The sequence below is a fragment of the Drosophila elegans genome, unplaced genomic scaffold (genome assembly GCF_018152505.1).
Source record: "Drosophila elegans isolate 14027-0461.03 unplaced genomic scaffold, ASM1815250v1 contig_377, whole genome shotgun sequence".
Lineage (NCBI taxonomy): Eukaryota > Metazoa > Arthropoda > Insecta > Diptera > Drosophilidae > Drosophila > Drosophila elegans.
Window position 1 is genome coordinate 281,660 of NW_024545760.1, and position 15,430 is coordinate 297,089.

A 15,430-nucleotide genomic window follows, 5' to 3' on the forward strand; every position below is an offset into this window, starting at 1 on the left:
TCATTTTTTCACTCCTAAAAACGACTTTTTTCAAACCTACCCCATTTTGTTAGTATTTGATATTTTTTAAAGATCGTAGGTCATGTAGGAGAAACATATTTTGCTTACAAAAACCTTTTGAATTTTTCGATTTCAGCCATTTAGTTCGAGTTTTTTTTTTTTGTATCCTCGACCGACACTCCATAGTACCGTTACATCTCAATATTAATGTAAAACAAAAATCTTAAAATAAAGTTAAAAACTTACCCAATTATGTGCTGAAAATTTCAAAACATTCAATTAAGTATTTTTTTTTTAATTAAATGTACATTTTTTCGTGGGTTAAACTGGTATAGACGCTTAAGATCGAAATTCCCAATGCCAGAAACCAAAAACACTAACGGCATTTGTCAATTTACTTTTGTTAAGAGAATTATGTATGGTAAGATAGCGATATCGAATTAGTTTTTTTTTTTTCGTTTTATTTTTTTGCAAATTTTTTTTGTTTATTTTGTTTTGGCATGTTTTTAGAAAAAATAGTTATAAAATCGTTACTTTTAATTAACTCTCATTCATTTTAATGTATGCGACTTAGGCTATTCTAGTACTGGTAAACATTAATTGTAGTACTATACAATGTAATAGTTACGATTAAACAGTAACAAAAAAAGCAGATGAAAGAAACAAATTAACAGTTTCTAAAATTGTATTGCGCTGCCATAGTTTTGGCCGTTTACCGTATGCACACTTATCTAACTGTGTTTGTACGCATTTTATAGCCTAAAATGTAATTGTTATTGTACGTCGTGTGATACGATAGTTTTTCGCCGATTAGTGGCTTTGGACAGTTTCTAAAATTGTATTGCGCTGCCATAGTTTTGGCCGTTTACCGTATGCACACTTATCTAACTGTGTTTGTACGCATTTTATAGCCTAAAATCTAATTGTTATTGTACGTCGTGTGATACGATAGTTTTTCGCCGATTAGTGGCTTTGTGCTTCTAATTTCTCCTCCGTTTTGGCTTTGCGTCGATTAATCCAAGGCATAAAGCTCCAAAGACTGGCTCCGGCCAAAGGCGTTAAGCCAAGAGCGTGGAAGAGAGGATTATAATCATTGACCGCCTCGAACCAGTGGAGGCCCAACCAACTGAAGCAAGCCATTAACGAACAGACTTATGCCATAGGATGACGTTAATCGTTCTGTTCCTAGCATGTCTGCCATGATAACGGCAGTAATTCCCACGTAGATTCCAGAAGCGAGGCCAAAAACTGCGCACCAGAAGCATACCGAACTGTAAGACCATGCAAAGGGTAGAAGCGCAAGGGAAAGACCTGATATTGACAAGCCGCCAACGAAGTACCAGGTCTTAGGTATGTATCCCATGTCCGAAAGTGCTGATCCTCCAATACGTCCAATTAGATCAGTGGCAGAGACAATTGAAAGCAGATACGCAGATAATGATTTGTTAAAGCCCCTGGCTTCTCCAAAACTGGGAAGCAAAATAATAAAGTTAGTGTAACTGATGGCATTCGTCGAATTCGACAGTGCGGAAGCACTCCGTACAAACTGTAGCTTTTCATCATCGGGTAGATACAGTGGCGATGGAGGGGAGTTGTAAGGTAACAACTGCTTATCCGCTTGCTCGATATTTGTTGTAGACACGTCTACATTTTCGAACTTCATCACAATGCCAATGTCTTCCTCTTCGGGAATGTCCTCTAAAGCCTGCCGTGTACGTCGCACTCGTACCATGTGCTGCTCAACAGGCTCATAGAAAAGAGCAGCTACAAATAAATAGGGTAATGCCGCCCATGATAAGACAGGAGCCGTAATAGCCGTAGGTCTCAAGTAGCCATCGTAGGAGGGGCGGTAAAATAATGTTGCCCAACGCGCTGCCAGAGATGCACAGGCCGTTAGCCAAGCCGCGAAGCTTTGCAAAGTACGACGTTACGATGTAGACTGTGGGTGGAAAAGAGAGCCCAGCACCAATTCCTACCAAAACGCCATAGCTGGAACAAAAACATGAAATAATTTGCAGCACATATCTATGACGCCATATTTACCTGACATACAAGTACTCAATTGATGATGCCCAGAAGGAGAGTATCATTCCCAACGAAGCAGAGGCCCCACCAAGAAGGGTGACTGTACGATACGAGTACTTCACAGACAATATGCTGGAAACGGGACCTGAAATTTGCATTACATAACTATAAAGATGGGCTAGTGCGCACTTGACTAATGCTGATGAAACTTATCCAACGAACTATAAAGAAAATAGCACAGCGCCGGTATCCAGGAGGCCTTTGTGGGCGAAGAGTTGAAAGCTTCGGTAAACTCCGAAAATAATACTCCAAAACTTTTAATGGTACCAGGGATAAGAATGTTTGTCAAGCACGAACCTAACAGCACAAGCCAGCCCCAACCGCCATCAGGCGGAACAAGGTCATATTCTCTGTCATCTTTTTTGTTGAGTAAACTTACTGTGAAAAAAATTGATTTGTATTTTAAAGTACGCGACTAAAAAAACAAAAACTACAAATATGATTGTTTATTGTAAAGAAATCGGAATAAAACAATAGAACTTATACCCTTGCAACTATCTTATACGCAAATTAAAAAAGTTTATTCAATAATAAAATTACTAAACTCAAAATTTCAAAATATTTTTAAGCATACAGGTTATATAATAATTTATTTTTCAAGATATAAAAATGAAAAAATAACCATATTTTCATTTTTTTATAACAAAAAAAACGTAAGTTGTTTTTTAAAACTAACTAAGATCTTAATAGTTAATAATTTTACCCTTATTTTTATACCCTTGCAGACCCTATAAAGTATATATTATATGTTCTTGATCAGCATCACTAGGAGAGTTGATTTAGCAATGATCGTTTGTCCTTCCGTTTTCTTCAAGAAATAGTATTGGTTAGTTATTCGGGATTACGGTTTTAATTTTTTTTTAAAATAGGACGACTATATCATATATCTTCCATTGGAACAATCAAAAATAAAAAAAAGAAGGGAAAGTTTCTTTCAAAATAAATATTCCTCCAAAAAATGTGGGTTATATCTGGCGTTATTTGCCGAACTGCATTGACAACACTACAAGCAAGGAACGAGTAGCAGCCCACCCCCCGCTACAGCGACCCTATGTTAGGCGGATCAGCGGCAGAACACACATGAACAGTATAAATCCACATTGACAAGTTTCCCCGAGCAAATTACTCACAGAAATTAAGTGCGAGCATTTATTAGTATGTGTGCTCTCCGTTGCTCTCCGCTGCTTGTTACGCAGGAACTCCGTTTTTCTAATATGCAGTGTCATCATCATTCGCCAAGCCGATTTTTTTGAAAACATTAAAATTAAGATTTACTTGCGTATATGTTTAAAAACATTGAAGCTATCATGATTTGCAGCTCAATTATTAGATAATTATTTTATATATTTATATTATTTCTATGGGAGCTATATAATATAGTCGTCCGATTTTGATGAAATTTCAACCGTAATTTTGAAATATTTAACGATTACTATATGTCGAAGAACTAATAAAAAAGATTAAAAAACAGCAAAGTTATAATTTTTTTGTATTTTTTTCCGATTCTTCCAATGGGAGCTATATGCTATAGTCGTCCGATCCGGCTCGTTCCGACTTATATACTACCTGCAATAGGAAGACAACTTTTGGGAAAGTTTCATGCAGATAGCTTTAAAACTGAGAGACTAGTTTGCGTAGAAACGGACGGACAGACGGACGGACAGACTGACAGACGGACATGGCTAGATCGACTCTCCTAGTGATGCTGATCAAGAATATATATACTTTATAGGGTCGGAGATGTCTCCTTCACTGCGTTGCAAACTTCTGACTGAAATTATAATACCCTCTGCAAGGGTATAATAATAGCTCGATTTTGAATTTTGTGTCTACCGATAGATATGACTAATAACTAAGGTCTAACATGTCTCATTGTGACTTCAATTTGAGGGTGTTATAGTGGGCGTGGCTCCGTTTTGATATAAACTTGCACTGCGTAGGAATTACTAGAGTGTGCAAATTAATTCTGTTGTTTTTTGCTGTTTAAAAAAAAAAAATAATTTTTTTGTTTAATTTTTTTAATTTTAAACCTATAAACTGTTGACGCAGGTTTATATTATTTATTTCAATTCTTGAGTTTTTATTTTATTTAATTGCTATTCAGCTTAGCTTTTTCACGTCTGCTTCCAATTGTCTCTCTTAATTCAAGTGTTACCCTATTCTGATCTTCACATAGTGCTTACTACTTATTCTACTTTATTGGAACATCGGAATGGAACATAAGTGTTATTATTATTAAATTATTAAATAGTCACATCTTATATCCACTTGATCTATACAGCTTCCAATATACTGCTAACAGCTCTGCCATCCTGACAATTAGATCGTCCTCGATCGTGGGTTTTTAATATTATAAAAGTTTTTCTTAATATTATATGTTTTAGTTAGTAATAATTTTGACTAGTTATGATATATAATTAAATTAATTTAGCATATATTAGGAGTTAATTTCACACTGATTACGCCAATCTGCCCATTTTCGTATCCGACATGCTTCTACAATTCCTTCATAGGGAATTTGACTAATTTGACAATTTTCAATATCACTTATGACATATCTATCGTTTGGCAATATCTTTTTAACGATATATGGTCCTTTGTACTTTGGTACAAACTTTTTGTTTGTACCAATTGTGGTGTCAATGTTTCGCATTACAACAAAATCGCCTTCCTCAAATTCTATATGATCTTTATGATTTTTCTGAAAATATTCTTTGCTCCTTTTCTGGCACTGTTCTATTTTATCTGAAGAATTCTTACGCACATTTTCTAAATCACTCTGTGGTATATCATTTCTATCATCTAAGTATTCTGTTAATGCGTCAATATTGCAACCTCTCTGCTGAACTCCAAATAATAATACTGAGGGTAATTCCTTTGTAGTTGAATGCATTGAATTATTAATGGCATATTCGGCCCTATCTAAAAGTTTGCTCCAGTCTTCATGCTTAATTGGTTCAGTTATCTTGGCCAGCATCGCTTTTATTGTCCTATTTACTCTCTGCACCGAACGGACACGCTTGAGGTGACGCAGTTGCTACCTTAACGTGTTCGATATTATTTTCTAATAAAAATTTGGCAAATTCTAATGACGTAAAACATGTACCTCTATCACTTACAACTCTACGTGGTCGACTATAGTATTGAAAATATTTCGAAAAACACATGTTGACTTCTTTTGTACTCGTTGAATTCACTGGATACAACTTAACAAATTTCCATCAAATAATTACTAGCAAATGTTTCTTTTTCGATATAACTGAAGGTAAAGGTCCAAAATGGTCTATGTGTAATGTATCAAACGGAATTGGTCGCTTAGGTATATTATGAAGTGTTCGATTATTTGCATGTGTGGGTACCGTAAACATGATACACTTTAAGCAATTTCCAATAAATGCATCTATTTTAGCTTTCATGTTCGGAAACCAATAGTGTCCCATTATTTCTTTTAAGCACTTCTCGGAACCTAAATGACATAAATTTTCATGAACCCTCCTAATTATATGGGATTCCATTTCAGCTGGTACATATAGCAATTCAATATCATTCTCACCTAATCTATAAACAACTCCATCGCTTAATATAAAGTTCTTCACACTTCCTTGTTCTAATTGTTCTTTCAATTTCACTATAATACTATCTCTATTTTGCGTTATCTGAAGCTGAAGGTTGATGTCGTCACTGTCAATTACTGAAACTATTTGATCTTTGTTGTCACTATTTTGGATATTCACTACTGGTTCATATTCAAAACTCTCATTTAAGGCTGAAGGGTATCTACTTAATGAATCAACATGAGTCATATATTTTCCACTACGATGCTTAAGGGTATAATTGTAATTAGCCAATTCTAAAGCCCATCTGGCAATGCTCGAGTTAAGGCGTCCTTTCCCTAGGCACAAAACTACTGCATTACAATCTGTTACTATGTTAAACGGAATTCCTTCTAAATATATTCTGAACTTTCGTAATGAATAAACTACAGCTAATGTTTCCAATTTAAAGCTTTCATATCTAGCTTCTAGTTTTGTTGCTCTTTGTGAAAAATAAGCTATTGGGTGAAACTTATTATCATCCTGCTTTTGCAACAAAATTCCTCCAAATCCCTCGCTACTTGCGTCGCAATGCAATTCAGTCTCTCGATTTGGGTTGTACAAGGATAATATGGGAGATGAAATTAATTTGTCACGAAGATATTCAAAAGTTTTTATACAATCCTCACTAAGTTCATACTTAACACCTGATTTTGTGAGCTCTCGCAATGGCTTTGCTATTTTTGAGTATGCCGGAATAAACCTCCTAAAGTAAGAAAATAGTCCTAAGCATTTCTGCATTCCATGGCGATCTTTTGGTATCGGAAGATGTTTAATAGTTGATGTGTGCTCATAATTCGGACTTATTCCTTTTTCACTCAATGTATACCCTAAAAATTCAATGCTTTTGTAAGCGAACTGGCACTTATTTATTTTAATTTCCAATCGGTACTCTGCTAAAATTCGTAATACTCTTCCTACAATCTTAAAATGTTCGTTCAATGTTTTCGAGCCTATAGCAATATCGTCTATATAAACTACTACATTTCCTTCGCGAATCAAAAGTTGTAGAATAAAGTTAATAAATCTCATAAATACTGCGGGTGCATTCATGAGTCCGAAAGACATTCTTGTATATTCATATTGACCGGAAGGTGTTACAAATGCTGTATACTGCACGGAAGTTTCTGCTACTTTCACTTGATGGTATCCATTTTTCAAATCTAACAATGTAAAATACTTATTTCCTTCTAATCTCTAAGCAGTCATCTATGAGGGGAAGGGGGTATCCGTCTCGAACGGTTATCTTATTAAGTTGTCTATAATCTACACACATACGCTTTTCTCCAGATTTTTTCTTAACAAGAACGATAGCGGAACTATAGGGTGAATTGCTTTCTCTTATGAATCCTTTTTTCAATAACTCATCAATTTTTGAATCTACTTCTTTCTTCTCCTGATACGACAGTCTTCTTGGTACAGTGCGTACCGGTTCTTCAGACTTAAGTCTTAGCCTCATTTCATAACTATGTTGGATCGCTGGGATGTTAGATAAACATAAGTAATTCAATCTTATTATTTCACTGAGTTCGCTTCGATCTTCATCACTTAACTTCGGGTCAATGTCAAAACTTTCATCATCCTGAAATACATCAATACTATATATATACGGAATGCTGTCGTCACTAACTATTTCATTTTCTATATACAACTCTTCAAAATCTCTACTGCTTTCTAAATGGTCACTGTCTCTATATGTTTCACTATTCTGAAGTCTATTTATTGGTTCAATACTCACTATTTTCAATGGTTCACTATCCTTAAATAAATTCACTTCTACAATTTCTTTTACCTTATCCTTAGAAATCAATTTTATTCCAAATTTCTCAAAAAACTTACGGCCTAACAGAACATTAGTTGAAACATAATTATTGGGTACAACAAAAAATTAAATTTCTTCTTCTATGTTTTGAAAAACGAGACTGACAAAAATTTTTCCGAATGTTTTAATTTTAAATCCATTAACTCCATAGTAATTCGTCGGGACCAGTATATTGCTAAAGTTTTTATAAGGAATCGCAGAGTGCTGAATTAAATTAATGGCGCTTCCCGTATCGAACATGGCAGACAGAAGAGTTACGTTAGGCTTATGTTGGCAATCAGTGTAAAAATATACTCCTACCTGGTTAAAAATCGGAATAAACATATTAGGCTCCTCTTCGTCATCTCGTATCGGCTGGTTGTTGGCTGCTCCCACCACTCTCGGATCACTTGCTGGCTTCTGCTGACAATCCTTTAGCATATGTTGGAGGGATCCACAACGGAAACAAGATCCCTTCTCGCGTATCGGTGCAGTGCACGACGAAGCGTAGTACCCATAAGCAGAGCAATTGTAGCACCGGACTGTTTTCCGATCTCCTCCAGTATTTTCCATGCGCTGAGGAAAATTGTGTGACTTCTTCCTTAGATTGGCATACTTCCAAGCCAATTCCTTCAATTGTGCGATTGTTGTTGCTGTGTACAATATAGCGATATTGGCTGAACGATCGCGAAAACCATCAATGACGAACTGCACTGTCAATTTTTCGTCAATATTTGTAGAAGTATGTATCCCATAACGGTGTTCTTCGCGGGGTTGAACATGGTTTCCTTAAGTAGCAATACAATATCAGCAGTTGAGCTTCCACGACCGAATGTTTTTATGAAATTTGTCTTAAATTCGTCGTAAGTGTTCGATCGATCAACACTCACAAACAAGTCGGCATCTGTACCCGATTTCATCAACATTCGTACGCAGCGCAGTTGAAAATTTGTACATGTGTTGATATCTCTGCAGACTCTCTCAAAATTCAAAATCCACTTAAGGGCTTCCTCATTTTCAGTGGCAGAAAACGGGCTCACGAGGTGCTTCACCATTTGGAGGTCATCTGTCGTTTTGTCGACGTTTTTCATCAATCCGGCCAATATTTTCTTCTTCTCAGCAACCCTTATGGCGGCGTCAAGCAGTGCTTCTTCTTCTTCCAATGTCTGGATGCCTTCGGTAGCGGCTCCTTGGCTTAATACTTCCATTTTGGAGTTCTCCTCCTCTAATATGCTTTCTGGGATTTCAGCCACTTCTTGGTATCCAGCATCAAAAGCGAGCTTTCGCAATTGCCTTAAAGTTGCACTTGCAGGGAACTCGATTTCGTTGGCTTGTAGCCACTCACCAATTTGTGTCTTGTCCATTTCAGAATGGCGTCGTAATTATAAAAGCGGAAAAAAAATGTGTGCTCTCAGGTATGGCTATGTAGGCGAATGTATTAATGGGACTATCCCACGCAGGTTTATATTATTTATTTCAATTCTTGAGTTTTTATTTTATTTAATTGCTGTTCAGCTAAGCTTTTTCACGTCTGCTTCCAATTGTCTCTCTTAATTCAAGTGTTACCCTATTCTGATCTTCACATAGTCCTTACTACTTATTCTACATTATTGGAACATCGGAATGGAACATAAGTGTTATTATTATTAAATTATTAAATAGTCACATCTTATATCCACTTGATCTATACAGCTTCCAATATACTGCTAACAAAACTTATACTTTTTTATGGGATGTTATGTTTTTGTCGGATATTATTGATTACAGTTTGACGGGCTTTGTTTATTGTCTTCGAGCGGCGAAACAAGAGATGTTTAACTAAAGTGGGTTTTTTTTTTTGTTTACAAACTAAATGAGGAATGGGATTCAATTAGCTAATCAAAGTGGTTAAAAATTAAAATTGAAAACTCGTTTATAAACAAAAACACGTGCAGTCGTGTTTTCGATCGCTCTGCCAGTGTGTTTTTAAGCGAAATTCTAAAACTTAAGTAAATATAAAACAAAAATAAAACTAAAAAGCAAAAATATGCTGGCATTATTCTCTTGCAAATCTAATAACCGCAAAGAACTAATAAACCAAAATTTGACCTTATGCCGGCAATGAAACCAATAAAAAGTGCACTCGCTAAAGCTATTGTCAAAGTCGCGAAAAAAAAACCAGCAAGACGAATGCAGACTCTCCGTTGATCGAAATAACGCTTATTTTTCGTATTTTTCACCGGAGACAAAAATTAACGCAACGTCGTTGCGACTTCTAGGCCGATGCAGCGCTCCCGCAGCTCAGTTTTGGAGCCCATCTCCCCTCTCACCTGTCGATGCACCGACTACGTCAGATTCGGAAAACACTACGGACAAATGTTCACAACACCACCAATAATTGACGTCGCTGCCAAAAACAAAGCTTCAGACGAAGACAAAATTTCAAAAGCGGGACCGACTATGCATACTGGTATGGATCGCTAAATAAAAATTGCCAAATCCAAGGGCAATTACCCGAGGTATTTAATAACAGATTTTCGGTCTTGGCGGAGTCTGAAACAAACCAATCCGAACCTGTAGAATTAGCTTCAAGAAAATCAAAGCCCCACCTATATTTATTTAGGAGAAGAATACGAATGCCCTGGTCAACAAAATAGTTGAGCTTTCATGTTATTTTCCCGTATTAGTGAAACTAAACTTCAAACTAAAACAGAACAAGATTTACCTGCCGTTACAAAATACCTATACCTATACGATAAATAAAAGAATTACTATACGTACCAGCTTAAAAGTAGCAAAGGATTGCTAGTGGTTGTAAAAGGAATAGAACCCGATGTGGACCCCTCCGAAATTAAAGAGGCTTTAAAGGAAATTGAGGTTTTCTTCGGCAGAGTAACCAGATCCTCGTTTGGTCCTTCAATCACCACCAACGGTATCTCCTATGCCAGTTCTCTACGAACAGGAACAACTCAAAGAGAGCCGAGAATCGAAAACGTCCAGCAGGATTTGGGATAGCCTCAGAGCAATATCGACTCTTCTGTCCGTTCTTTACTTTCCATTTTCTACCAACTCTCGCAATCTTGTTTTTACGCCCAGGGGAAGAGTGTTTCGCGCGTAACAAGCTTTGCTTGGTGTCGTAATGGCCACGTGTTTGCACAGCGCCAAAAAAAAACAAATAAAAATAAAACCGTTTTCTGGAAATGTCCATATATGTTATGTTTTCCAAGATGGGGAAACGGGTGTGTTTCGACTCATGCTTATCGATAGTTTACAATGTCAAAAATATCTTTTGAAAGCGGCAAGGTCGTATCTAAAATAGTTTTTGAATGGCAGCGTTGTGAAGAGCGACCGCTCGCAGACATATACTGCTGCACCTAAAACTTAAAAACGCGTTTGTCTCGAAACATACCTACATTGACTTACGAACTTTTGGATTGGTTGAAAATTTTCCATTTTGCGGAGTTTAAAAAGTCGTTTTTTCAGTCCTAAAAACGACTTTTTTCAAACCTACCATTTTGTTAGTATTTGATATTTTTTAAAGATCGTCGGTCATTGTAGGAGAAAAATATTTTGCTTACAAAAACCTTTTGAATTGTCCGATTTCAGCCATTTAGTTCGAGTTTTTTTTTTGTAGCCTCGACCGACACTCCATAGTACCGTTACATCTCAATATTAATGTAAAACAAAAATCTTAAAATAAAGTTAAAAACTTACCCAATTATGTGCTGAAAATTTCAAAACATTCAATTAAGTATTTTTTTTTAAATAAATGTACATTTTTTCGTGGGTTAAACTGGTATAGACGCTTAAGATCGAAATTCCCAATGCCAGAAACCAAAAACACTAACGGCATTTGTCAATTTACTTTTGTTAAGAGAATTATGTATGGTAAGATAGCGATATCGAATTAGTTTTTTTTTTTTCGTTTTATTTTTTGCAAATTTTTTTTTGTTTATTTTGTTTTGGCATGTTTTTAGAAAAAATAGTTATAAAATCGTTACTTTTAATTAACTCTCATTCATTTAAATGTATGCGACTTAGGCTATTCTAGTACTGGTAAACATTAATTGTAGTACTATACAATGTAATAGTTACGATTAAACAGTAACAAAAAAAGCAGATGAAAGAAACAAATTAACAGTTTCTAAAATTGTATTGCGCTCCCATAGTTTTGGCCGTTTACCGTATGCACACTTATCTAACTGTGTTTGTACGCATTTTATAGCCTAAAATCTAATTGTTATTGAACGTCGTGTGATACGATAGTTTTTCGCCGATTTGTGGCTTTGGACAGCCTCTTTATCAATTTGTGCTTCTAATTTCTCCTCCGTTTTGGCTTTGCGTCGATTAATCCAAGGCATAAAGCTCCAAAGACTGGCTCCGGCCAACAGCGTTAAGCCAAGAGCGTGGAAGAGAGGATTATAATCATTGACCGCCTCGAACCAGTAGTTACATAGTGGAGGCCCAACCAACTGAAGCAAGCCATTAACGAACAGACTTATGCCATAGGATGACGTTAATCGTTCTGTGCCTAGCATGTCTGCCATGATAACGGCAGTAATTCCCACGTAGATTCCAGAAGCGAGGCCAAAAACTGCGCACCAGAAGCATACCGAACTGTAAGACCATGCAAAGGGTAGAAGCGCAAGGGAAAGACCTGATATTGACAAGCCGCCAACGAAGTACCAGGTCTTAGGTATGTATCCCATGTCCGAAAGTGCTGATCCTCCAATACGTCCAATTAGATCAGTGGCAGAGACAATTGAAAGCAGATACGCAGATAATGATTTGTTAAAGCCCCTGGCTTCTCCAAAACTGGGCAGCAAAATAATAAAGTTAGTGTAACTGATGGCATTCGTCGAATTCGACATTAATATGACCAAGTACATCGGGTCTTTTAAGAGGCTTAAATCGAAATACTTCGACCGTGCTGAGGTTAGCGCTTTGCCCCTGGTTTCGACATCAGTCTGTGATTTATCTGTCCCGGTCGAACCGCCTGCAACGCCAGTTCCACTACTTGTGACTGACCGAAAGGACAAGTGCGAGGAGAATTCCTTCGGCTGGAAGGACAATGTGCTGCCGTGATATGGTGTGCTGACGTATAAAAAACTGCTGGTTGAAGGCGAGCGTTTAGATAGCCGCGACTTTGACAAATTCCTTAAAGTAAGCTTATTCGAGCTTGAGTGGTCCTCGGGTACAGCGTACAAAGAAGACTGCGAATTAAATTGTCCAGGTGTAAATGTCTGATTGCGTTGGGGTAACCTCACCGGTGTACAAATCTTTCGAGATCGAGACTGAAACTCTTCTCCAGGTTTTGAGTAGCTTTGGACAACCGCTGCGGAAGCACTCGGTACAAACTGTAGCCTTTCATCATCGGGTAGATACAGTGGCGATGGAGGGGAGTTGTAAGGTAACAACTGCTTATCCGCTTGCTCGATATTTGTTGTAGACACGTCTACATTTTCGAACTTCATCACAATGCCAATGTCTTGCTCTTCGGGAATGTCCTCTAAAGCCTGCCGTGTACGTCGCACTCGTACCATGTGCTGCTCAAAAGGCTCATAGAAAAGAGCAGCTACAAATACGTTCAGGGTAATGCCGCCCATGATAAAACAGGAGCCGTGATAGCCGTAGGTCTCAAGTAGCCAGCGTAGGAGGGGCGGTAAAATAATGCTGCCCAACGCGCTGCCAGAGATGCACAGGCCATTAGCCAAGCCGCGAAGCTTTGCAAAGTACGACGTTACGATGTAGACTGTGGGTGGAAAAGAGAGCCCAGCACCAATTCCTACCAAAACGCCATAGCTGGAAAAAAAACATGAAACAATTTGGAGCACATATCTATGACGCCATATTTACCTGACATACAAGTACTCAATTGATGATGCCCAGAAGGAGAGTATCATTCCCAACGAAGCAGAGGCCCCACCAAGAAGGGTGACTGTACGATACGAGTACTTCACAGACAATATGCTGGAAACGGGACCTGAAATTTGCATTACATAACTATAAAGATGGTTTAGTGCGCACTTGACTAATGCTGATGAAACTTACCCAACGAACTATAAAGAAAATAGCACAGCGCCGGTAACCAGGAGGCCTTTGTGGGCGAAGAGTTGAAAGCTTCGGTAAACTGCGAAAATAATATTCCAAATCTTTTAATGGTACCAGGGATAAGAATGTTTGTCAAGCACGAACCTAACAGCACAAGCCAAACAAAAACACGTGCAGTCGTGTTTTCGATCGCTCTGCCAGTGTGTTTTTAAGCGAAATTCTAAAACTTAAGTAAAAATAAAACAAAAATAAAACTAAAAAGCAAAAATATGCTGGCATTATTCCCTTGCAAATCTAATAACCGGAAAGAACTAATAAACCAAAATTTGACCTTATGCCGGCAATGAAACCAATAAAAAGTGCACTCGGTAAAGCTATTGTCAAAGTCGCGAAAAAAAAATCCAGCAAGACGAATGCAGACTCTCCGTTGATCGAAATAACGCTTATTTTTCGTACTTTTCACCGGAGACAAAAATTAACGCAACGTCGTTGCGACTTCTAGGCCGATGCAGCGCTGCCGCAGCTCAGTTTTGGAGCCCATCTCCCCTCTCACCTGTCGATGCACCGACTACGTCAGATTCGGAAAACACTACGGACAAATGTTCACAACACCACCAATAATTGACGTCGCTGCCAAAAACAAAGCTTCAGACGAAGACAAAATTTCAAAAGCGGGACCGACTATGCATACTGGTATGGATCGCTAAATAAAAATTGCCAAACCCAAGGGCAATTACCCGAGGTATTTAATAACAGATTTTCGGTCTTGGCGGAGTCTGAAACAAACCAATCCGAACCTGTATAATTAGCTTCAAGAAAATCAAAGCCCCACCTATATTTATTTAGGAGAAGAATTCGAATGCCCTGGTCAACAAAATAGTTGAGCTTTCATGTTATTTTCCCGTATTAGTGAAACTAAACTTCAAACTAAAACAGAACAAGATTTACCTGCCGTTACAAAATACCTATACCTATACGATAAATAAAAGAATTACTATACGTACCAGCTTAAAAGTAGCAAAGGATTGCTAGTGGTTGCAAAAGGAATAGAACCCGATGTGGACCCCTCCGAAATTAAAGAGGCTCTAAAGGAAGTTGAGGTTTTCTTCGCCAAAATTACCAGATCCTCGTTTGGTCCTTCAATCACCACCAACGGTATCTCCTATGCCAGTTCTCTACGAACAGGAACAACTCAAAGAGAGCCGAGAATCGAAAACGTCCAGCAGGATTTGGGATAGCCTCAGAGCAATATCGATTCTTCTGTCCGTTCTTTACTTTTCTATCAACTCTCGCAATCTTTTTTTTACGCCCAGGGGAAGAGGGTTTCTCGCGTAACAAGCTTTGCTTGGTGTCGTAATGGCCACGTGTTTGCACAGCGCCAAAAAAAAAACAAATAAAAATAAAACCGTTTTCTGGAAATGTCCATATATGTTATGTTTTCCAAGATGAGGAAACGGGTGTGTTTCGACTCATGCTTATCGATAGTTTACAATGTCAAAAATAAACGCGTTTGTCTCGAAACTTACCTACATTGACTTACGAACTTTTGGATTGGTTGAAAATTTTCCATTTTGCGGAGTTTAAAAAGTCGTTTTTTCACTCCTAAAAACGACTTTTTTCAAACCTACCATTTTGTTAGTATTTGATATTTTTTAAAGATCGTCGGTCATTGTAGGAGAAACATATTTTGCTTACAAAAACCTTTTGAATTTTCCGATTTCAGCCATTTAGTTCGAGTTTTTTTTTTTGTAGCCTCGACCGACACTCCATAGTACCGTTAAATTTCAATATTAATGTAAAACAAAAATCTTAAAAAAAAGTTAAAAACTTACCCAATTATGTGCTGAAAATTTCAAAACATTCAATTAAGTATTTTTTTTTAAATAAATGTACATTTTTTCGTGGGTTAAACTGGTATAGA

The 15,430-nt window shown here is 37.3% G+C and overlaps 2 protein-coding genes across 2 annotated transcripts; both read right to left on the bottom strand.

Annotated features, from left to right (window-relative positions):
• Positions 1-530: 530 nt before the first annotated feature.
• On the bottom strand, positions 531-8,843 carry LOC108136774 (monocarboxylate transporter 14-like). The gene is given in 8 exon segments (XM_041708713.1): positions 531-1,111; positions 1,113-1,775; positions 1,777-1,989; positions 2,044-2,170; positions 2,239-2,463; positions 4,116-4,156; positions 7,823-8,187; positions 8,520-8,843. Coding segments are annotated over 8 exon segments (2,106 nt in total). The 3' UTR covers positions 531-963.
• LOC121467319 (monocarboxylate transporter 13-like) lies at positions 531-13,711 on the bottom strand (the record flags this gene model as incomplete). The annotated part of the gene is made up of 4 exons (XM_041708711.1): positions 531-819; positions 11,766-13,260; positions 13,315-13,441; positions 13,510-13,711. Coding segments are annotated over 4 exons (1,833 nt in total), but the record flags the coding sequence as incomplete, so codon positions are not given.
• Positions 13,712-15,430: the final 1,719 nt, after the last annotated feature.